This window comes from Tursiops truncatus, chromosome 9 (assembly GCF_011762595.2).
Source record: "Tursiops truncatus isolate mTurTru1 chromosome 9, mTurTru1.mat.Y, whole genome shotgun sequence".
Taxonomy (NCBI): domain Eukaryota; kingdom Metazoa; phylum Chordata; class Mammalia; order Artiodactyla; family Delphinidae; genus Tursiops; species Tursiops truncatus.
Genome location: NC_047042.1, coordinates 44212174 through 44235579, shown reverse-complemented (window position 1 = coordinate 44235579; position 23406 = coordinate 44212174). Strand labels below are relative to the sequence as shown.

Below are 23406 nucleotides of genomic sequence, written 5' to 3'. Positions count from 1 at the left end.
AAGGAGCCCACCCTCTGGTAGATAAGTCTTAGACTTATCATTTAAGTATAAACTAAATAGATTAGTGAATCATATTAGGTTTTACTTTCTTATTTCATTCTTAAATGAAAGTAAAATAGTTAAAATATGGGGGGGAAGAGACAAATAAATGAGTGATTTGACATATCCATGAAAAAGAAGTTAACTGTATTATTCATAATGTTTGAATATACATTGTTCGTACTTGTCCTGTCTCAAACACTACATAGAAAGGATTTAAAAAATTCTGGTCAGAGGTGAAGAAGGAAAGAATGGAGAAAAAAGGCAGACAAAAATGCAGTTGACCCACCTCTTTTCTGTACTGTGGTTTTGTTTTCTTCCCATGTTGAGAAGAGTCTTTTCAGTACATCTGGAAGTGTTGTTCAGGTTTTTATTACAAATGCCCTAGCTATTGTAGGTATTGTTAATGATTCAAGCTATATCCAAAAGTGTAGTCTGATATTTGTTCACTCATTTCTTGGGTTCTTGGATTGAACAATGTTCTTTCATCATTTAAGGGAAAAAATTAACTTAGATGCTAATAACAAACTCTGGAACTTTGTGACTTCAGTCCATTTGTAGCTCCTGGGCAATGCCATTTTGTTTGAAGTACAGTTCAATCAGTAATATCAATAGACCATTTTTGACTAAGATTATAATGGCCAGTTCTAAGCCTGTTCTGGAGGAATAAAATATGATGCTCTTCTAAAATATTTTATGACACTTTTCCCCTACACTTAGTCATGCCACTAGTAGTTTTATTTTATTTTTTCTGAAGTTGCTCCCAGTCCTTGGCAGTGTTTCCTGGCAACCTTTTATGCACAATGTTTGTAGAATTGTTGAGGTGGAAGGTGTCCTGTGTATGCGAACACGGAACTGGTTTTTGCCATGTTCTGTTTTACTCCATGGCCTCTACAAAGGTATCATTTGTATAAGACCTTTTCCTTCAGGATGTTTCCTGCAGCTTTGGGCCATATCCAGCTTTAATGAAGCATCCAATTTTAGATAAATTACTGCTTCACAGCTACATATTTGATTCTTTGATGTCAATATTTATGAAAGTAAATGCTAGAATAAACATCTGTGTTTTCTTATTTCTGAAGCCTTCATTCTGTTGAGCCTATTGATTTTGGGTTTATTCTACAGAAGCGTAGTTATATATTTCTCCGTCAACAACATATTCACCATTGCTGGATTTGGGGACACGATGTGGGGGAAAAAGCAGCTAGTCAGCTAGGTTTAATTAACTAGATTCTTTTGCATGAAGCAAATCTGTGGTATCCAGATGTATTTTCAGTTCAGAGTACTGTTTATCATTTGCCTACCATCAGTAAATTAGCTTGACTAGCAGTCATATCTTATTGAGGTTAAGCAGTTACTCTTTTCCTAAGCCTTTCTCCTTAATCTTTTCTACTTAACCATGGAGTTAACTGTTTACCTTATTATTATGCTATTATGAGCTAATCTGTAGGTTTTATTACCTAAACAAAATGTTTATAACTTAGACTTAAATGCTTGCATCTTATTTTCATTATAAATTGTATGTTGTTAAAATGTATTTGGATTTAGAATTCTACAAATTTTCAGTATAGATTTAAGAAGAGATATTTACTTGTCTAGGAGACTGTTGTGCTTTCTCTGCCATATTAAGTCAGTATTCTTTATTCAAATAAGAGATGAGAAAGCTGATAATTTTCAGATTCTTTTTCAGGATCAGAGGAACTATAGTCATCATACAGACTTCATCATAAAGATCTTGTATTACATGGTAAAATTTGGTTTTGTCCTTTTGTAATAGTGGTAAGACCCTGATTCCATAACATTAATAGTCAATCAGTTCTTTCTTGGTCTTGAAAATTATTTTAGGACTTTTTGTTCTTTACTGACCTGTTCCATAGATACTGGGATGATGTGGACAGAGGCTGCTTACTTTTGTTCCTTCAAAAAGCAGATCCTTATAGATTTAGCTCCTCGCAAGGTGAAGGTCCTCTTCAAGGCTTCTTTCCATCTTGTTTTTTTCCAAATGACTCTCTCTTCAAGCCCCTCAGCCCATTATTCTACCTTATCCCATGGTAAACTCCACCTTTCCCCATAAGAGGAATTCCCGTTCCTTGACCATTCCTGGTTCTTGCTGCAGGCTTCTGTAGGATTGACTTTCAAACCTTACTCTGTAATTGCCAGCTCTAGAGGAAGGGGATGGGCAAAAATTCTATTAATGGAGTCACTATGGATGCTCCATTTCAATTAGTTTCTCCACTAGGTTGGGCAGGAGCTAATTTCTCTACTAGGTTACGTCTCTAAGACTAACATTAATTTTTCTCAGAGTCAACACAATAAAATATTGGAGGAATATTAAAATGTTTAAAAATATATGTATATATATCTGGTTCTATAAGCAATTTAATAACTACATTTGGTTATCACATATTCTGGAAATTCTTAGTGTTACAGATGTGCTGAGAGAATAACTATATGAATTTACAATCCTTCTCTGGTCATTTCTTTCATGTAATGATGGAAGACTTACCTTAGAGATATTGAGCATTCTGCTACTCTGTTCTCCTTTGAAAGTTACTACCTGAATGGCTCACACATTCCAGGAGCCCTTATGTTAATTCCTTTCCAAGCTGTTGGTTGTTTGAAGCTATTCTCTGGTAGATTCTTCAGGACAGACTTATGGCAACAATATTCCTTGAGTTCTCATGTATTATGTAGCAAGAATATGCAAGACTATAAGAAGTTTTAATCTATGGGTTTTTATACTTGAAGGTCACTTTAGCTTCATTAAAATGTGTTTGATTTGGGCTGTATCAGCTGTATCATTTTCTCAGATACATGTATAGTCTTTCAATATGTAGTTTGAAGTTATCTTTTATTCCTGGAGAGCTTTATTGTAGTTTTTATCATTTTTTGCTTTGTTGCTTTGGTCTTCTTCAGGGACTCCTACTAAACATATGTTGGACAGTCTTGCTTAAGTTACATATTAATTATTGTCTCTTAAGATCTTTTTATCTCTTCTTTTAATTCTAAAATTTGTCTTATGTTCCATTTTCTACTTTTGGAAAGGCATTAACCCACTGTGCTTCTTGTTAACTTAGTCTTCATTCCTGAAATAAGTTTTTCTTTTATTTCTAAATCTTTCCTGAGTTTGATCACCTCTCTTTTCATATCTTCCTTGCTCTCAAACACATCATTTTTAGTTTTTCTAATTCTGAGGTTTTTCATTGCTTCTGTCATTTAAAGAAGATTTTTAGCTTGTTTTGAACTGTTAGATCACAGTTTTCCCTACTTTAAAAATCAAGGAGTTTGATCAGTAATATTGGTTGTCATACTGTGGTAAAGATATAGCCCATTCTATAGCCTTTATTATAGTCTTTTTTGTTAGTTTTTTTTTTTAATTGGGATATAATAGTGGATCTGTCTCATTTGGTTAAAAATTTTCTAAGTTCTACCATTGCTTTAACTGGAAGTTAAGTACTTTGAAACAAAATTTTGTTAAACATTTTGTCTTCTGGTTAAGGAATATTTGCTTTCCTTTCACTTACTATATTAATATCCATTTTTGGTCATCTTATTTTCATTGTTTTATAGTTGCTAATACTTCGTGATTATTTCTTTAACATTTGAGACCATTAGTTATATAAGATTTTAGATGTTTGGAAGCTCTATTAATCGAATTCATTGGAAGTTCATAAAGTTTATAGAATGTTCTTCTACTAATTATGACTTTGCCAGGGTTCCTTAAAGAAATACCATTTTCCACCAGAAAAAATTGAACTTAAAAATCTTTAGCATCTCAGCTGCCATATATGTAATTTCTTTATAGATATATTCCAGATGTCAGAACTCCATCTTAATTTGTTGTGTATTCTTCCAGTGCTTGTCACCAGCCTTCATGGCCATCTTGGTGAAGTTTTCTTTTACAATCTTGATACAAGAAGATACTCTCTTGGGTTTTCTTTGAAAACAGGCTGAAGGCCTTCCTCCAAATGTCGTATCTCAATTTATGTATCATTTGACACAAATTTGAGTGAGCTATAACCTAGAGAAGAATCATTCCTAAATGGCTGCTTGACTACATTTTTTTGTTTGTTTTTCTTGACAGACCTCAGGTTACAGGCTGTGTCAGGCCTCATTTGGTGAGAAGCATGTTTGTTTCTCTTGTCAGCTTCTTGACTGGTTCCTTTCCAGATTTCTGCAGGGCAGCCATATGGTCATTTCGGCATGTTTTCTAGATTGCTTCTATGGCAGGATTCCAGGTCTTGATTAGTGTTTCAGAATCTACTCACACTGAGAGGGCTTTAGTTTTTGCCCTTTAGTTTTATTTCAGATAGCATATTCAGATCTGGTGTCCTTCCTGTCTCATCTGAAGTTCATTTGATTTTGATGATTTTATTTTATGTGGCCCATGTATTTGGCTAACTTTTTATCTTCTTATATTTTAAGCAAGGAAGGCCCGTAAAGGCCGTTGGTGAGGTGCCTAGACTGTGCTGATTTTGGAAAACTGAATCTAACAATAATTCGATTAGATGATCAGTATTAATGTGCATTAGATTGGCTAGAGAGGTATACCAGTCTCCTCCTTTCTACTTTTTTTATTCTTAGTTACACAGTTCTTTAAATTTGTTTTTTTCTTGGTGGTGGGGGGAAGGATTTATTTTGAAAATTTCTCTCTGTAACCGTGAGGCAAGGAGAAAATTACTCATAATGTTGGTAGTGATGTTTAAGAAAAAATTGTTCATGACACTCGATAAAGATTAGTAAAGCAGACTTTATTCAGGGAGACTATCACGATAGTTGTAGGGACCACTGTAATGTGATTTTGCAGTGGGGGAGAAAGATTGGGCTCAAACTTGGAATACAACTAGGAAAACTGGGGATGTATAGCCAAGTAGAAGGGTGGGGTAAGTAGATAAAAAATTACTGAGAGGAAAGAAACATCAAAATAAGGGGGATTCTGGCTAAACAGACCTAAATAGGATTGTTAATGAAGGCAGACCAGGTGGTCAGATATTACATGGGGGATGGTGGAGATGAGAAACCTAATCAGATATCCAGCGTGATCAATATTGAGGGTGGGGGATTCTGGTTAAACTGACATAGTAGGATTCTTGCTAAAATTGGACAATACAGAGATGAACACAGAAGCCCAAAATTTAGGGCCTAATTGGAAAGAGTTCAGAGGAGCCTGGCTAAAGTTTGGTCAAGGAGAGACTCTTCAACAGTGATAATAAATTTAAAACTATAACTTTCAAGGAAGTAGCTCTCAATACAGAAATACTGAAGCAAATTTCTATTAAGAAAACAGACCTTTAGGAGCTTCCCTGGTGGCACAGTGGTTGAGAGTCCGCCTGCCAATGCAAGGGACACGGGTTCGAGCCCTGGCCTGGGAAGATCCCACATGCTGCGGAGCAACTAAGCCCGTGCGCCACAACTACTGAGCCTGCACTCTAGAGCCCGCGAGCCACAACTACTGAGCCCACGTACCACAACTACTGAAGCCTGCGTGCCTGGAGCCTGTGCTCCTCAACAAGAGAAGACACTGCAGTGAGAAGCCTGTGCACTGCAATGAAGAGTAGCCCCTGCTCACCGCAACCAGAGAAAGCCCGCACACAGCAACAAAGACCCAACGCAGCCAAAATAAAAATTAAAAATAGATTTATAAAAAACAAAACAAAACAGACCTTTAGTTAAGTTCATGCTTAACCTCAGTGAACCAATAGCAAGATATTCTCTACCCGTATTTACTTTTGGCTATTTTTGATCACTAAATTAGGAACTATATCATTTCAGGGTTTTTTGAAGTTGAAGAAAAGCAACTTAATGTCTTATATTCAGTCTCTGCTCCATGAATTTGTTATTTTGATTTCAGTGATAAGGATTGAAATTATAATATGAAGGAGCAAATTCAGACATCATGAAACACTTATTTTCTCTTAAAAGATAAAGGTTTTAAATAAAAAGGCTATAAAATACTGTAATATTTGGAGACTCAGGCTTAAATTCTTTAATCAAATTAATTATTAAAATCTAAATTTTACTTTGCTTATATATTTTATTTTTCTTTGGCACTTTGATTTTATAAAAAGGAACCTACTTAATGTAGTTTTTCAGAATTTCTTGTATTTTTTTAGGAAGCAAATTTTATTGTAGTTAACTTTTGTGTGCAAAATGCCCTGTTTGGGTGGGAGGGAATCTTTCCAAAGAAGCTGTATTGAACTTTTTGTCTGTTATCTCATCTTTCTAAGAAAGCATTCCTAAGCATTCTGTCTAGAGTGCTTTGTATTTAGGTTTGAAGGTTCTTATTGTCATGGCTGGCACTCAGTTTAGAAAGTGACCTTTTTGAAGGAGATGACTAGAAGTTTAAATTTACTAGATTCTAGAAGGTTAGCTGCTAAGTGCAGATTTCGAAGAATTGTTTGACTTTTTTGCAGCAGGATATTTTCTTGGATTTATATTCAAACTTTCAGTGTCTCTAAATGGAGTAGATTATAATCAACAAAATGATTTTATTTTTGAGCACCTGCAACTCTAAAGGATCTAGTCCCAATCGTTTAGACATAGGTTCTTAAGATTTTAGTACCATTAAATTCACTTGAGATACATATTTAAAATTCACATTGTTTGGTCCCACTAGCAGAGAGTCTCACATTGTTGATGAGAAATTGGGCCCAGTATTGAGCATATTTAACAAATGTCTAACACTTTGAGAAACATTGCTTTAGGACCTCAGTGGTTCCCAAGGCTGATGATGCATCTGAATCAATTTGGTCTGGTTTAAAAAATATGTTGAGGGCTTCCCTGGTGGCGCAGTGGTTTTATTTAGTGTTAGTGATTACCTGGTTTCACTACATATGAAATTACTATTTTCCTGATGCCTGTTTAGCTTAAGTAATGATGGTAAGTATTTATTTAATTGATTTTCTTTCATACTTTAGAATATTGATTTTAGCAATTTTATTGCTACTATTTTTTATTAGATTTTATTGTTTTTTAAGCTCTTGTAAATTCAAAGACTGTTTGAGGATACTAATTTATGTTTCTAATTGATAAGGTATCCTCTTATTTTATCTACTTGAACTGAGGTAATTTTGTAATAATTAGTAGAGAAATACTGTGATCAGTTAAAAACTAAATATATATTCTAATCACAACTATAATCATGAAATAAGAAACAATTTATTGTGTTGAACATATAGTGTAGACCGCCCTTATCCACAGGGAATATCTTTCAAGACCTCCAGTTGAATGCCTAAACCTGCATATAGTATTACACCCTGTATATCCTATGTTTTTCTTATACATACATACTTATGATAAAGTTTATTTTATAAATTAGGCACATTAAGAGATTAACAACAATTAATAATAAAAGTTATAAGTATATGCTGTAATAAAAGTTATGTGAACATGGTCTCTTTGAAAGTATCTTATACAAATATAATGCCTTTTCCATTTTAACTAAGTACCTATCACACACTGTGGCCCTAACTTTTGCAGTTTTGAGGTGCAACAGCAAAGCAAGCCAAATTTCTTTTTCCTTCTTCACAATTTCACAGATAAAAGATTTGTTCTTACCATAGATCTTAGCAACCAGAGCATTTAATTTTTTTCTTCCTTTATTAAGTTGAGAACTTTGACATTTTCACTTCAAGGGAACGCTTTACAGCTTCGCTTTGGCATATCCAGATTGCCAGCATCACTAGTCTGGTGCTTTGGGCCATTATTAAGTAAAATAGTTGTTATTTACACACAAACACTATGGTACCAAGACAGTCAATTTAATAACTGAGACAGCTAGTTAGGTGACTTAACAGGTGGGATATGCTGGACAAAGGGATGATTCACGTCCCGGGCTGGATGGAGCAGGATGGTTCTCATCACACTACTCAGAATGGTGCACAATTTTAAACATCATTGTTGTTATTATTATTATTATTATTATTTTTGGCGGTACGCAGGCCTCTCACTGGCCTCTCCCGTTGCGGAGCGCAGGCTCCGGACGCGCAGGCTCAGCGGCCATGGCTCACGGGCCCAGCCGCTCCGCGGCATGTGGGATCTTCCCGGACCAGGGCACGAACCCGTGTCCCCTGCATCGGCAGGCGGACTCTCAACCACTGCGCCACCAGGGAAGCCCTAAACTTATTATTTTTTAACATCTTTATTGCAGTATAAATGCTTTACAATGTTGTGGTAGTTTCTGCTGTACCACAAACTGAATCAGCTATATGTATACATATATCCCCATATCCCCTCCCTCATGAGCCACCCTCCCTATCCCATCACTCTAGGTGGTCACAAGCACTGAGCTGATCTCCCTATGTTATGTAGCAGCTTCCCACTAGCTATCCATTTTACATTTGATAGTGTATATACGTCAGTGCTACTCTCACTTCATCCCAGCTTCCCCTTCCCCCGCATGCCCTCAAGTCTGTTCTCTATGTCTGCGTCTTTATTCCTGCCCTGCCACTAGGTTCATCAGTACCGCTTTTATAAATTCCATACATATACGTTAGCATGTGGTATTTGCTTTTCTCTTTCTGACTGACTTCACTCTGTATGACAGATTCTAGGTCCGTCCACCTCACTACAAATAACTCAATTTTGTTCCTTTTTATGGCTGAGTAATATTCTGTTATATATATGTGCCACATCTTCTTTATCCAGTCATCTGTTGATGGACATTTAGGTTGCTTCCATGTCCTGGCTATTGTAAATAGTGCTGCAGTGAACACTGTGGTACATGACTCTTTTTGAATTATGGTTTTCTCAGGGCATATGCCCAGTAGTGGGATTGCTAGGTCATATGGTAGTTCTATTTTTAGTTTTTTAACGAACCTCCATACTGTTCTCCATAGTGGCTGTATCAATTTACATTCCCACCAACAGTGCAGGAGGGTTCCCTTTTCTCCACACCCTCTCCAGCATTTATTGTTTGTAGCTTTTTGATGGCCATTCTGACTGGTGTGAGGTGATACCTCACTGTGGTTTTGATTTGCATTTCTCTAATGATTAGTGATGTTGAGCATCTTTTCATGCATTTGTTGGCCATCTGTATGTCTTCTTCGGAGAAATGTCTGTTTAGGTCTTCTGCCCATTTCTGGACTGGTTTGTGTGTTTTTATGATACCGAGCTGCATGAGCTGCTTGTATGTTTTGGAGATTAATTCTTTGTCAGTTGCTTCATTTGCAAATATTTTCTCCCATTCTGAGTGTTGTCTTTTGGTCTTGCTTATGGTTTCCTTTGCTGTGCAAAAGCTTTTAAGTTTCATTAGGTCCCACTTGTTTATTTTTGTTTTTGTTTCCCTTACTCTAGGAGGTGGGTCAAAAAGGATCTTCCTATGATTTATATCACAGAGTGTTCTGCCTATGTTTCCCTCTAAGAGTTTTATACTGTCTGGTTTTACATTTAGGTCTTTAATCCATTTTGAGTTTACTTTTGTGTATGGTGTTAGGTTGTGTTCTAATTTCATCTACATGTAGCTGTCCAGTTTTCCCAGCACCACTTATTGAAGAGGCTGTCTTTTTTCCATTTTATATTCTTGCCTCCTTTGTCAAAGATAAGGTGACCATATGTGCGTGGGTTTATCTCTGGGCTTTTTATCTTGTTCCACTGATCTATATTACTGTTTTTGTGCCAGTACCATACTGTCTTGATTATTGTAGCTTTGTAGTATAGTCTGAAGTCAGGAAGCCTGATTCCTCCAGCTTCATTTTTCTTTCTCAAGATTGCTTTGGCTATTCGGGGTCTTTTGCATTTCCATACAAATTGTAAAATTTCTTGATCTAGTTCTGTGAAAAATGCCACTGGTAATTTGATAGGGATTGCACTGAACCTGTATATTGCTTTGGGCAGTACAGTCATTTTCACAATATTGATTCTTCCAATCCAGTAGAATGGTATATCTCTCCATCTGTTTATGTTATCTTTGATTTCTTTCATCAATGTTTTATAGTTTTCTGAGTATAGGTCTTTTGCCTCCTTACGTAGGTTTATTCCTAGGTATTTTATTCTTTTTGTTGAACTGGTCAGTGGGATTGTTTCCTTAATTTCTCTTTCTGATTTTTCATTGTTAGTGTATAGGAATGCAAGAGATTTCTGTGCATTGATTTTGTATTCTGCGGCCTTACCAAATTCATTGATTAGTTCTAGTAGTTTCCTGGTGGCATCTTTAGGGTTTTCTACGTATAGTATCATGTCATCTGCAAACAGTGACAGTTTTACTTCTTCTTTTCCAATTTGTATTCCTTTTATTTCTTTTTCTTCTCTGATTGCCATGGCTAGGACTTCCAAAACTATGTTGAGTAAGAGTGGCGAGAGTGGACATCCATGTCTTGTTCCTAATGTTAGAGGAAATGCTTTCAGTTTTTCACCACTGAGAATGATGTTTGCTGTGGGTTTGTCATATATGGCCTTTATTATGTTAAGGTAGGTTCCCTTTATGCCCACTTTCTGGAGAGTTTTTATCATAACTGGGTGTTGAATTTTGTCAAAAGATTCTTCCGCATCTATTGAGATGATCATATGCTTTTTATTCTTCAATTTGTTAATACAGTGTATCACATTGATTTGCATATATTGAAGAATCCTTGCATCCCTGGGATAAATCCCACTTTATCATAGTGTATGATCCTTTTAATGTGTTGTTGGATTGTGTTTGCTAGTATTTTGTTGAGGATTTTTCCGTCTATGTTCATCAGTGGTATTGGTCTATAATTTTCTTTTTTTGTGATATCTTTTTCTGGTTTTGGTATCAGGGTGATGGTGGCCTCATAGAATGAGTTTGGGAGTGTTCCTTCCTCTACAGTTTTTTGGAAGAGTTTGAGGAGGAGAGGTGTTAACTCTTCTCTAAATGTTTGATAGAATTCACCTGTGAAGCCATCTGGTCCTTGATTTTTGTTTGTTGGAAGATTTTTAATTACAGTTTCCCTTGCTGCTTTTAATATCTTTTCTTTGTATTTAATTTTTGATAGTTTGATTAATATGTGTCTCGGCATGTTTCTCTTTGGGTTTATCCTGTATGGGACTCTCTGCGCTTCCTGGACTTGGGTGGCTATTTCCTTTCCCATGTTAGGGAAGTTTTCGACTATAATCTCTTCAAATATTTTCTCAAACCCTTTCTTTTTCTCGTCTTCTCCTGGGACCCCTATAATTCGAATATTGGTGCGTTTAATATTGTCCCAGGGGTCTCTGAGACTGTCCTCATTCTTTTTTCTTTTTCTGCTCCCTGGCAGTTATTGCCACCATTTTATCTTCCAGCTCACTTATCCATTCTTCTGCCTTAGTTGTTCTGCTATTGATTTCTTCTAGAGTATTTTTAATTTCAGTCATTGTATTGTTCATCACTGTTTGTTTGCTCTTTAGTTCTTCTAGATCCTTGTTAAATGTTTCTTTTATTTTCTCCATTTTGTTTCCAACATTTTGGATCATCTTTACTATCATTACTCTGAATTCTTTTTCAGGTAGGTTGCCTATTTCATCTTCATTTATTTGGTCTTGTAGGTTTTTACCTTGCTTCTTCATTTGTAACATATTTTTTAGTCATTTCATTTTTTTTTTTTTTTGATGGGTGGGGCTGTATTCCTGTCTTACTGATTGTTTGGCCTGAGGCATCCAGCACTGGAGTTTGCAGGCAGTTGGATAAAGCTGGGTCTTGGTGCTGAGATGAGGACCTCTGGGAGGCCTCACTCTGATTAATATTCCCTGGGGTCTGAGGTTCTCTGTTAGTCCACCGGTTTGGACTCAGAGCTGCCACCACCAGAGCTCGGGCCCAACCTGTGGCCTGGGAACCAGATCCCGTAAGGCTGTGGCGTGACCAAAAAAAAAAAAAAAGAAGAAGAAAAGGAGCAATACAATAACAAAGAATAAAAAACAAAATAAAATTAGAAAGATAAAAAATATATTAGGAAAAATAATATAATTAATTGAAACAACTTCAACAAGGTAAAATAAAACTGTAACAAAAAAGAAAAAGAAAAAAGGGGGGTGGGGGAACAAGCCAAAAGGAGAAGAACAATAACAAAGTATAAAGAATAAAATAAAATTAGAAAAATAAAAGATTTATTAGAAAAAATAAACATATAAATGAATGAAGAACAATTAATCAACAAGGTAAAACAGAACCCCAATCTAAACGAGGAAAAAAGGAAAAACAAAAGCCTTGGCTATGTGGGGCAGAGTTTAGGCAGGGGTGGAACTTAGGGAGGGGCAGGGGTTACGGTGGGGCGGGACCTAGGCTGGTGGGGGGCGACTTGTTTGAGCATGGGGTAGGGCCTAGGCTCAGGACCCATGCATCCAGAAAAGGCCTTGGGGGTGGGGCCTGGGCAGGCGATGTTCAAGCATCGGTCAGGGCCTCTACTTAGGACCTACAGAAGGGAAGAAGCAGCACCTCCAAAGGAGGGCCTTCAGAGTGTGGAGTTCTGGAGTTTGGAGGCAAGGCCGTGGGTGAGGGTGTGTGGGTGTGGTTTAGGTCCAGCTCATTGGAGGGGTTCTCTGAGTGTAGAGGTAGGGCCCTGGGTGGGGGTGTAGGGGCTGGGTTTGGGCTCTGCACAGCAGGAGGGAGGCTCTGAGGGCAGAGAATTAGGCCCGGGAGCCCAACAGGCTCTCTGGTGCCTAAGTGGACAGGGAAAGCACTGGCCGCGTTCCCTTCCATTCCTCCACGACCCCACTCCCCATCTCCCCCGGGGTCTCCCCAGTCCCCACTGGACCCCTAACCATGGGTGTGTCCCGCTGGGTGTAGGAACTCCTCCCCTCCCCCAGCCACCCCTCAGGGGTTCCAGTCCCATAGGTCTGGCCTTTACTTTTGCTCCCCCTTCCCTCCCTCCCACTCCCTCAGGACCCATGCAGCTGGAGGGGGCCTTCGTGGGCAGAGGATCAGGACCGGGATCTCAGCAGGCTCCCAGGGGCCCAAGTGGGCAAGGGAGACCTGGCCACGCTCCCTTTTGATCCTCTGCCCTCCCAATGGTCCCCCAATTTCCCCCTTTGGGGGTGGGATCCCTTCCCCTCCCCCAGCTACCCCTCAGGGGCGCCAGTCCCATCCCACCTCCACTTCTTCTCCCCCTCTCACTCTCCCCATGCCCCACGTCCTACCCAGTTGCTGGGGGTTTCTCCCGTCCCCTTAGGTGTCTGTGGTCCCTCACCAGTGCCTGGTGAGGTGCCCTAGTTGTGCAGAGATGTGAATTCCATGTCCTCCTAGTCTGCCATCTTGACTCTGCCCCCCAATCTTAAACTTATGAATTATTTCTGGAATTTTCCATTTAATATTTTCAGACCATGGTTGACTGTGGAAAGTGAAACTGAGGATAAGAGGGGACTACTATAATGAAAAACCAGTGTTGATTTTTATTGTTGCACTAAATTGTAAAACCTGAATTGGTAGGTGATAATACCGCAAATTAAATATATAAAAATTTGGGAGAATCAAGGCTTAGATGTTGAGGCAGTTAAAATCTAACTCATTGCCATGATAGTTTGGATAATAGCAATAACTCATCTTGTTAAAATAGAATCGCACTGCTTATGATGAATCTGTTGGTAAATAAGGCCCTACTGATATTTGGTTAAGTGGGGTTATTATGGCTAATCATATCTTGGAAGAGTACTATCCTTGCCAATTTTTAAACTTATTTTGAATTTTTACCCTTCAAATAATTGACGTGGAAATTACTAACAACTACATATCTTTGAAATTTTCCTTGTATGAGCAATGGTGAGAATCTTTTAAAGCATATGTTTGAAATATAACCTTTCAAGTATATTTACTTCATATACTATAATTTTTTAAAACATCATGACTGATAGAGCGAATTTTATAACAGGATATCGATACCATGTTGTCCTACCTTATTCTATTTAAGGCAGACCGTTTTTGTTTTTTGGTATTGGTAATGTGTGATGCTTGTTTACACATTCTTAACACAATTAAGCAATAGCGTTAAATCACAGAGCTAACTGGCCAATCTGCAGATTGAATTTAGCACCCAATTCATATTTTTCCCTTTTATTACATTATGTTTATGGTAACCGCATGGAGATATAAATTTCAGGAAGTTTCCAGTTCAAAAACCTATATAACACATTTATACAACATTTAAAAGTACAAAAGCTCTTTTTGGTTGAGGGAGAATACAAGAAAACTCATGAATTTAATGACACCAGAAGTGCCGGTCCACGCTGTCCCAGAAAAAGGTTACCAAATCTGTTTCTTGGCTCTCTCATTGGTGAGAATGCCCCCCTCTGATACTCAGCACAAGGTGAGTGTTTCTACACCAAATGTTGGAGCCTAGGTTTTCAGAGTCCGAGTTGATGGCCGCCACTGGTCCTTGGGACTTGGGAGCACCCAATTTAAAGTCCCTTATCCCAGTGGTCTTCACACTGAATTAAGGCCACCCATTTATGAGATACAGGAAGAAAATGTAACTTCCATTTTTTTCATACATATTTTTATTTTTTATATCATATGTAAATTTCTACTTAGGTTTACACTATTTATAACATATTAGTAATATAATATATACCTCATTTATAAATAAATAACTGCACATATTGCTGCATCCTTAGATATTTACTATTAGGAGTACTCAGTCAAAATAACTTGAAGACCACAGTTCTGACAGTAGCTAATCAGAGAGAATGGACACTAAGGGGAGAAATAGGATCCTTTGAAAGTGATAGACAAAGGTCCAGTGATTAACAATATAATAAAAAAGTATAGACTAGAATATTATATGTATCAAGGGATTTGTTTATAGATTCTTTATATACTTATTATAAAACATAAAAATGATCTCTATTGTTCACCAAGTTAACAGGGGTTTTAATAACTATAAGTAGACTACATACAACTTTCATAATAGTTGGAGCAGTTTAAAGTTCAGGCACAAGTTTTTCGCATATAGTGGCTTTTCATTTTCTGGTTGTGGCTGTCCTTTAGGCCTTTTTTATTGCTATAAATGTTCTTTTTCAAGGGATAAACTGTTTTTGTCTTTTTTTTCTTGGTGGAGGGAATGTAAAGTAACTTTAAGAAGTTTTAAACAAATTATTATAAATCAGATTATGAGAGAGACATGTTAATTTTCCGTGTTTCGTAAAGTTGCTAAAATTTGTGCATATTGCTTTTATAGCCAGAAAAAATATTTAAAAGAATTAATAGAAGTAATTCCTAGTAATAGAACTAAAAACAATCTGCATATCTTCTAAATTACCTATGGTAGGGGAAAAGGTAAGGAGAAAAAGAAGTAAACAGTAAAACATAGAAAACAAGTAGCAAGGAAGAATTATAAGAGGAAGAAAAAAGTTATGTGACAGGTTTAATCAAGTTTGTTATAACAAATATAAGTGGGATGAACATACCTTTTATAAGGAGAAGACATACCCTAAAGTTTTTTCAAAAAGCCTAATTGCATACAGTATACAAGAGTCACACCGAAACAGCATGATTGAAAGAAATTGAAAATAAAAGAATAGGCAAACCAGACACATTATAATAGAAAGAAAGCATAAACGGGTGATAATGTTCAATTTGACAGAGCTTAAAAGTAATAAATGGAACAGACTACAATGGTGAAGCATATAAGCCATAATGATGATGTCATGAATCAATATGTAACCAAATTATACAGAACTAAATTTCTATAAACTTTTTTTGTTTGTTTCTTGTTTTTGGCCACACGGCGCAGCTTGCGGGATCTTAGTTTCCCGATGACCAGGGATTGAACCCATGCCCCCTGTAGTGGAAGTGCAGAGTCCTAACCACTGGACTGCCAGGGAATTCCCCAGAACTAAATTTAAATGATAAAAATTGCAAGAGATAAAGAGAATTGTTATATTTCAAGAGTAGTTTAGAAATTTTAGAGTAGTTCTCTAAGTCTGTGACAGATAAAGCTAATAATTTTATTATTACTATATTCTATATTTTTATTTCAGCTGATGTACAAGAAAAATAACTGTATTCTGAAAACAGTAAAAATATATGTTCTCCATGACTCCTGAAATATTTATAAAAATTGACCATGATTTTTGGTCACAAATAAAATTTCAGGTGATTCCAAAGAGTAGAAATAGACTGTCCTGACTCTCTGCCTATGGCAAAATAAAATTAGAGCTAAGTAATAAAGATAGGGAGGAGGGCTTCCCTGGTGGTGCAGTGGTTGAGAGTCCGCCTGCCGATGCAGGGGACACGGGTTCGTGTCCCGGTCTGGGAAGATCCCACATGCCGCGGAGCGGCTGGGCCCGTGAGCCATGGCCGCTGAGCCTGCGCGTCCGGAGCCTGTGCTCCGCAACGGGAGAGGCCACAACAGTGAGAGGCCCGCGTACCGCAAAAAAAAAAAAAAAAAAGGGAGGAAATTTTGTAATTTTCAGATATTCTCTAACACTCTTGGGTCAAAGAAGAAATCAGAACTGCAGTTGTAAGATAAAATTGGCCCTCCAGCCCTCTATGTCCAAGGATGTGGAACCTGGAGAGGTGGATGGCCAAATGTAAGGAACTTGAGCTTCCTCAGATTCTGGTATCCGTGAGGGTCCTAGAACCAGTCCCCCATAGAAATGAGGATGACTGTATGTAAATAATATGATAGTTCACAGTATGCTGCATTTTCTTTTGTTTTCCAATTTAAAAAACCCAATTTTGTATTTTGGTTTCAGAAGGATAGTTAAAGGACAGTATTCAATAACAAATGTTTCTTAGCCCTCTGTAATGTGCAAGACATTTTGTTTGATGTGAGATATAACTCTGAGTAAGACTGAGCCTTGGTGCTTGTAATCCACTGGATTTTATTATTCAATGCACATTAGTAGTAACTTATTTGAGATGCATATATGAAAAATCCTTTATAGTTTCTTTGTAAAGAAACTATAGAGTTCAGTATGATCATTTTAATTCTCAGCAGAGGTACCGATGGTACCTATATGGAGAGGAGAAGTAGATTATTATAGTAGATTGATTGAACTGTGTAGAATATCTGGAGATCTTGGTTCCTTTTTACCTCTATCACCTGTTAGCAGTTCTATTTCATTGGACGATTTAATTTTATCCCTCTGGGCTTCAAATTCTTCATCCATAAATGAGGAAGCTGAATTAAAATGTAAGATTCTTTATACATGTTATTTTTGTGTAGCTGTGAATAAATTTATTCATAAGTATTGAGCATCCACTTCTTTTCAATCTGTAGGGACCAAACTTATGCTCTAGTTGGGGAAGAAAGACAAATTTAGGGCTCCATGCAAGCAGAGAGTGCGTATATCTTTAAAAAGGACAGAGATGGAGAAAAGAAGGGCATTGGGAAAGGTTTCACAGAGGCAGTGTGACACCTGAGCTGATCTTTAAGATAAGTTTTTGTCAAGTGAACAGGGAAGGAGAACATTTTAGGTGCAGGAGATAATAGAAAGTATAGAGGCAGAGAAGTGAGTGTTTTACATTTGGGAAATTGCAGTTAGTTTGTATGGCATTTAGTAGTTAACATGGGTTTATGGAGGAGTAGCAAGACATCAAGTATTGATGTATATGGGAGCTGAATTGTGAAAAATAATGGGCTTTAAGTTAAAGACAGTGAATAACCATGGAAATTTTTTAAGCAGTGGAGGGAGGTGGTACTGTAAGATTTAGTTAGGGTGGATGCAGAGATAGCATTTAGGAAACTGGCAGTTGAGACATGATGAAGTCTTAATTAAAGTAATGGCAGTGGAGATGATATACAGGTTTTAGAATAGGTCTCTAAAATGGATGGGCTTTGTAGGGTGTGACAGCCCTGGAAGTGTATGCAAAATTTAATATGTGAATGTATTTTCCTTTGGGAGAGGGTCTATAAATTTCATCACATCACGCAGGAGGGCTATTAGGGTAAATATATATTGTAGGGAAAATTGACAGAGTGATATTTTACAAACTATGAAGGTTAAATAATTTTAAGTTTTACTTTGTTCATTAGTGACTAATCTTTTTTCACTTTTTTATAGTGGACAGGCCAAAATCTCATCAAGTTCGAACCTCTGGTACAATAAGGCGAACCTCTTCTTTGGATACGATAACAGGACCTTATCTCACAGGACAGTGGCCACGAGATCCTCATGTTCATTACCCTTCATGCATGAAAGATAAAGCTACTCAGGTAAAATAAGCAAATCAAAATCAGTTTTATTATCCTGCAGTTCTATTTTGATCACAGTAAAGAAAATTAATTTAATCAAATTTTCCCAGTTATTAAATATATTCAACCAAAGAAGAAAGCCATTTCTTTTTTTTTTTTTTTTTTTTTGCGGTACGCGGGCCTCTCATTGCTGTGGCCTCTCCCGCTGCGGAGCACAGGCTCCAGATGCGCAGGATCAGTAGCCGTGGCTCGCGGGCCCAGCCGCTCTGTGGCATGTGGGATCCTCCCGGAGCAGGGCACGAATCCGTGTCCCCTGCATCGGCAGGCGGACTCTCAACCACTGCGCCACCAGGGAAGCCCGAAAGCCATTTCTTTTAATAAACTTTAGACTAAGTATTTTTATCATCTCGGTTTTGAAAGTTTTAAAATTATTTAATATTTAATAAATAGCACATCAGTCTACATTGTGTGGTTTTTGAGCCTTATAGTTTTAGGAATTATTTTCCTACAGAAATTAATGACTAGTAACTGTATTAGAAAATACAGGCATAACTCGTTTTACTGTGCTTTTGCTTTACTATGCTTCTCAGATATTGTGTTTTTTTTACAAATTGAAGGTTTTTGGCAATCTTGCATGGAGCAAGTCTATCCGCGTCTTTCTTCCAACAGCATTTGCTCACTTTATGTCTCTCTGTCACATTCTGGCAATTCTTTAAATATTTCAAACTTTTTCATTATTATTATATTTGTTATGGTGATCCGTCATCAGTGATCTTTGTTGTTACTATTGTAAAAAGATTATGACTTGCTGAAGGCTCAGATGATGATTAGCATTTTTTAGCAATAAAGTATTTTTAATTAAGGTATGTATATTTTTTTTTAGGATGTAATGCCATTGAACACTATAATAGAATACAGTAATAGTATAAACATAAATTTTATATGCACTGGGAAACCAAAAATTTGTGTGACTCTTTATTGCGATATTTGCTTTATTGTGGTGGTTTGGAACCGAACCTGCAGTATCTCCAAGGTATGCTGGTATAAGTCATTTTTGAAGAAAAGCTTGCACAGTTCCTGGAAATAATTTATAAAGTATTAACACATGGCTAAGGAAATATATGTTAAAGGATTTTTTTTCTGTTTAAAGCCAAAACTGAAATTCTTGAGAGAGAAATAGAAAATTTCCTGTTTGTCACACCTTCTCTATTTGTGGATCAGAGCTTTTGACTTGAAAAGTTTTCCTTCCATGTCAGAAAAAGATCTGAAAGCATCTTAATTTATAATTTCTGAATTCTTGACCATATCTTTATAGCAGTAGTCGATTAGCATTATGAACAATACTAAAAGTATAAGAGATGGTTATTGGCCTTAAAGAACTTACAGCATAGTTAGGAAGATAAGATGTAAATGTAAGAAAATTGGTAATAGAAGATAGAGTATTATTAGGTGTTAGATGAATGGAGCATTTAAATGTAAGGGAATTCAATGGAATGGGAACATTTTTGGCTTTGTGGGTTAGGGAAATAGAAGGATTAGAGTTTCATGTCTGAAGAATGAGGAAAAGGGGAGAAAATTTTGGACATGATTTATGAGAATCTTCTCCCGTTTTGTAATTTTCTCAGGCAAGCTTGAAACCATAAAATTAGCTTCTTTATCATGAATCCTATCAATTTTGTCTGTTTAATATTTTATGTCACCCACTCCCAGTCTTTTGCTTTCCATTCTTTGTGAGGGAAAGGAGCAGTTTGATATGGTAGGCAGTGGGATTCTCAAGTAGAAAGAACTAGCAAAACTTAGAGATGTGGGCCTGCACACTTAGAAATGGTCACAGATAATTCAAAACTATCTTTCTGGAGGAGTTGGACTCACAAGTGTGACAGAGTGTAGGTACAGAGTATAAAGAAAGAAGGTCAAGAGATCAAGGACTTAGTTTTTAGAAATGCACACAAGGGAAGGATAAAAAATTAATGTATTCACCTGGTAGCAACAAGAAGAGAAAGGAGTTTAATATTTACTGACTGTTGTACCATGTACTTTGTGTTTTTATATCCTGTGTTTCATTTAATTCTGACAAGAACATTATAAAATTACACGATGGAGAAGCAGAAGCTCAGGGAAGTTAAGTGACTTAGTATCATAAACCTAGGAGTTGTTGGATCCAGGTTTCTAATACAGGTTAATTTGTCAGCCAATCTGAACTTCAATCTTATGGTGCTTTTAGGATAAATGGAATAGTGTGTGTGCATGTGTGTGTATCACCTAGTAGAGTAATTGACACCATTCTTAAAAATGGTAGCTATTCTTTTTAGGTTCAAAAGAAACCCTACCTTTTATTGAATATATGCTTTATGCTGACACTCTCCAAAAATATTATCTTATTCATTCTTCACCAAAACTCTAACAAGAGGAGACAGGAAAAGAGCAAAAGCTAAGAGAAGAAATAGTCGAGCCTTAGAAACCAAAGGAAAAGTTGTTTTAAGAAAGGAAAAATTATTAACAGTATCAGGTGCTACCGAGAGGTCATGGAAAATAGGGACTAGATTTAGGGATTAGGGGCATATTGTCTTGGAGAGTGAAATATTGATAATATGTTAGAGAAGGAAGCTCAGATATTTGGGAGTTAAGAAGAGAGTGATATGGTGATAGAAGATAAGGGCGCTGGGTAGGTTTCTTAACCACATCTGTTTCTTTATCTGCACAATGGGATTAATGAAACCTAACTCATGATAATGTTGTATGACTAAATAGGGTAATATTTGAAAGTGAATATGGCAATACACATGTTAGGTTATTAGTAGTAGATACAGACAGGCCCATTTGTAACATCTGCAGGATCTGGAGCAAATATAAATGTAGACCTACATACCATATACATACTAAGTTAAATTAACAAACTGTTACATAAAATTCCCCCAAAAGCCTGAAGTTCAGGGTAGGGGCTTCTCTTGCCTGGGTCTGCTTGTAGATCGTCTATTTGAGAAACCTGACATTGATAGGAAGGCCAAATATAGGCCTCATTTTACATATGATATACTGAGGCTTAGAGAAGTTTAACTTGTACCTAGTTATATAGCTAAATAAATATGAAGAAATCTGAATCCAGATTTGGCTGATTCCAAAGGTTTTGTGTTTTCTCCAGTTCCTCACTGCCTCTCATCGTAATCACTAAACTGTATAGCACTTGACCTAATGCTTGCCTTACAAGCCTAAGAAATGGTCTTGCCCCGAAGCATTATTAGTTTAATTGAAGGTATAAGATATGAACATATGTAATGGTTGTTATTGTCACGTCCTCCTTGATTAATTCTTTAATTGCCATACCTCCTTGATTAATTCTTTAACTCTTGGGGAAGGAAGTAGATATTTTTATTTATTCAGTGGAAATTAGTAAACAGAAAGTGATACAGTCATTGTGCTACAGATATTAAATACCTAGGCTGTCTGGCTTTAGTGGAGGGAATCTCTAGTATTTTATACCTTTCATATTTCCATATTTCAGCTACCTTTATTATTGAGGGTTAGAAATAAAATTCTTATTGTTTAATGTATTTATACATTGGGCCTTTTTAAAAGAAGTAGCATAGTGTTGTGGGAAAGACTATGGACTTTAGAGACAGATCTTGTGTTCAAATCAAAGCCCAATGTGAGGGAACTTCCTGGGACAATGGAATTGTATATCTTGATAGAGATTTTGGTTACATGGGTGGATGTATTTATTAGAACTTACACAAGTATACACTTGTGCATTCTAATATATAACTTCTAAAATATAGAATATAAATATTGAAATCTAATTAAGATGTTTAGAGGTGAAGGATACTGCTGTCTGCAACTTACTTTGAAATTAATAAAAAATAAGATCAATAGATGATAGATAGATGAATATATATGTGGTGAAGCCAATGTAGCAAAATGTTAAATATAGATTCTAAATGTTGGCTTTCCGAGTATGCACTGAGAAGTTTTTTCAACTCTTCTGTTTGAAATTTTAAAATAAAATGTTGGGGGGAAAATCATGGCCCATTGAATTAACTGCAATGTGTCTCACACTTCAGTTTCCTTTTTTACAAATTGCAGTTAATAATACCCAGGTTGCACATACACATATTTATTCTGAGGACTAAAAGAGACAGCTTCACATTTTTGAGGGCAATGGGGAGATGGATAATTGCCAGTTTATTAGACTAATCTGTGTAGCTTAATAGAAAACTAAAAACCATTTGTAGAATTTGATGTTACTTTATTACATTAACCCTGCTGATACAACCTTTTTAAACAAGTTTATTACCGACACTTAAAATTGAACTTGTAGTTAAGGTTACTATAATCAGACAGTAGCATTTCCTCAGTTTTCACCCCACAGTCCAAAGTATAAATCTTCATCTATGGACAGATATGAAATCTACATGTGAATGTGTTTTTAAATGATAAAGTAACATATACTCTTTGTAAAGTGGTCAAACAATAAAAGTAATATAGAGTAATAATCAGAGGTGTTTCCTCTGACTTTGCAGGTATAGTAATGATTAGAGCTGTTAACAAATATTCTCATCCTCTCTCCTTGACATATGATAAGATTATACTTCTCTGCCCGCTTGAAGTTAAGTGTGGCCATGAGACTTGCTTTGGGAAGAAGCTTTAAAGAGCTGGTGCACCAAAACTAGACAAGTAACACCACAAGAGAGAAAATTACAGGCCAGTATCCCTGATGAACATCAATGTAAAAATCCTCAGTATAATATTAGCAAACCAAATTCAACAATACATTAAAAGGATCATACACCATGATCAAGTGGGATTTATTCCAGGGATGCAAGGATGGTCCAACATCTGCAAATCAGTCATTATGGTACACTACATTAACAAAATGAAGGATAAAAATTATACAATCATCTCAATAGATGCAGAAAAAGCATTTGACAAAATTCAACATTTCTCAACAAAGTGTGTATAAAGAGAACATACCTCAACATAATATAGGCCATATATGATAAGACCACAGGTAACATCATACTCAGTGATGAAAAATTGAAAGCTTTTCCTCTAAGATCAGGAACAAGACAGGGATGCTGAGTCTCGCCACTTTTATTTGACATAGTATTGGAAGTCTCACCCAGAGCAATTAGGGAAGAAAAATAAAGGCTTCCAAATTGGAAAGGAAGAACTAAAACTGTCACTATTTGCAAATGATAATATACTATATACAGAAAACCCTAAAGACTCCACCAGAAAACTGTTAGAATTAATAAATGAATTTGGTAAATTTGCAGGATACAAAATCAAGATATAGAAATCTGTTGCA

General features: G+C 36.5%; 1 protein-coding gene across 2 annotated transcripts in view; it reads left to right on the top strand.

Moving 5' to 3' along the window:
• Window positions 1–23406, top strand: part of GLCCI1 (glucocorticoid induced 1) — a 120140-nt gene that overhangs the window by 16395 nt on the left and 80339 nt on the right. For both annotated transcript variants that reach the window (XM_033863047.2, XM_033863046.2), the window contains exon 2: window positions 17971–18122. In XM_033863047.2, the coding sequence (XP_033718938.1) occupies window positions 17971–18122 (152 nt within the window). The remainder of the gene's footprint in view (window positions 1–17970; window positions 18123–23406) is intronic.